Here is a 2063-nt window from a genome sequence, read left to right on the forward strand (position 1 = left end):
TTTATTAGATTAATATATGGATTTGTTTTTTCTGGACCCTCCCCAATAAAAAAAAAGTACAATAACCTTAAAGTAATACTGAACATAGATGAGTGTGTAATGCACCTTTCTCAAACACTAATACTTTTAATTTAATTCACTACAACAAATGACTGACAATCTGGGATGTCAAGTGATCAAGTGCGTACATGCATGAGGGCTTGGATCCCCCTTTAATGTAGTTACACTTAGGTAGGAGTTCGGTAGAAAGTTATTGTGTATTAGAATTAGTCAGCTAAGTTGGGAATATGGAACCACAGAATATAGCTATTGAGCTAGGGAGAAAGGAAGGGAGACATAAAAGTACAGATTAATAAGAATTAGAATCAGGAGCAGAACCACATTGTACATTATGGCAGTGATGCCCTATGTGCTCCTCTCATTAGCTCTCTCTTCTAATAGAAATTAACAGAGGCATAACTAGGACTGTAGGGGATGTCTAATAAGATGCATATTTATATTACCAAGTCTGGATAGGTGATACAGAAATAGCAAAAACATGAATGAGGTGGAATTTTGGTAAAAGAGATGGGAGCTTATGTTCTGAAGCTAAAAACATTTCTCTCTCAATGAAGTATAATTTTCAATCAGGTTATGAAATAACAACTTACTTTCATATGTTTTTTTTATTAAACAGCTATAATACATAATGTACAGATGATGAGGAAAAAACAAGTTATGACATTACTCCACTCTCATGGGCTATTTACTTATTATAAATATTACTCCACTCACTTATTGTTCTTCTGCTTGCGGCGTTGGAGTCTGATCTGATATATAACGTCCAAGAGCTGATGACAATTCTCTCTGAAATATAGTGAAGTTATAAACACAAGTGTCTTAGTCAAAGTAAAAAAAATATTCTTTAATTGTGGCATATATGATTAATTCTTCACAGAAGTGATAACAAAAGTGTAAAATACAAACTTATAAGGCAAATAGGTCAACTGATTCATAGCAACTACATCTCTGTATATTTATCAAGCCATATACCTGGTGAGATGTCATATTCTGTGAAAGTTTCTGAGCAGGAGCACTGAGGATGGACAGCAGCTGGCCCCTGGCACCATCCAGAGAGGGAAGGGCAGCATAACGTTTCATGTCTGCCACACTCATGAGACGGCCCTCAACAACACCAGCTAGCAGAACCAAACCTACCAGCTTCTTTTCAAGTTTGAGTAACTGAGTGAAAGGAAGGTAATATGTAATATGAAAATATGTGTATACTGAATTCTTTGTCTTCTTAAAGTTTATAATTGTACACTGTATATACACATCTACAAGTTTTTAATGAACAGAATTTCAGGATCACTTATAATATATAATCTGTATTAAAAATTATTAAAAATAAATTCACAAATAAACAGATGATATTAAAATAAAAATGGAAATAACCATCCCAGTGACTATAATGATTAGTAGTGAAAGGACAATACTAAAAGTTGAAACTGATGCCAATTCTACTAAAAAGTGGAGATGGCATTGATTCCAAAACAGGGGCATTAGTTAATGCTTAACCCAGCTACCACGGATTTACGTTCTGTTCCCTGTAGTTTTTTTATGAATTTTGTTACATACAGAGAAGGCTCCACATGTGCTCAGCCAGCAAGGAGTCTATCAGTAGGCCCTAGTGGCTGATCCTGATTTCCCCATTCTTTGAATTGGCAGGAAAATGTGTTTTTCTTTTTAATACAATTAATATCGATAGTGTTATTATTGTTATTGATGTTAAGGTTATCAAATTGTCATTTAAATCTTGGTAACATTTAAGACAATGAAATAATAAGAAAGACCCTTTTCAAAAGTCAAGGAAAAGGGTAAACAGGTGAGATACGTAGGACTAATAACTGATGCCTTGGTGATTAAGAACTTGTAGAGCCATCTATGTGTAAATACAATAAATAAACTTATATTACAGTGGGCATGGCATGAATTTTTGCCATCCATGCTGATTGGGTTAAGTGTGCTACTCATCTAAAGTCATATATCAGTTCAGGAAGGTAGGGATTAACATGGGTGGTTAG

At 34.4% G+C, this 2063-nt stretch overlaps 1 protein-coding gene across 2 annotated transcripts in view; it reads right to left on the reverse strand.

Annotated features, from left to right (window-relative positions):
• Positions 1-646: 646 nt before the first annotated feature.
• Positions 647-2063, reverse strand: part of LOC125043814 (39S ribosomal protein L10, mitochondrial-like) — a 5492-nt gene continuing 4075 nt past the window's right edge. For both annotated transcript variants that reach the window (XM_047640126.1, XM_047640127.1), the window contains exons 5-6: positions 1033-1221; positions 647-846 (exon numbers count right to left, since the gene is read on the reverse strand). In XM_047640126.1, the coding sequence (XP_047496082.1) occupies positions 775-846; positions 1033-1221 (261 nt within the window). In that variant the 3' untranslated portion in view covers positions 647-774. The remainder of the gene's footprint in view (positions 847-1032; positions 1222-2063) is intronic.

This window comes from Penaeus chinensis, chromosome 34 (genome assembly GCF_019202785.1).
Source record: "Penaeus chinensis breed Huanghai No. 1 chromosome 34, ASM1920278v2, whole genome shotgun sequence".
NCBI classification, from domain to species: Eukaryota; Metazoa; Arthropoda; class Malacostraca; order Decapoda; family Penaeidae; genus Penaeus; species Penaeus chinensis.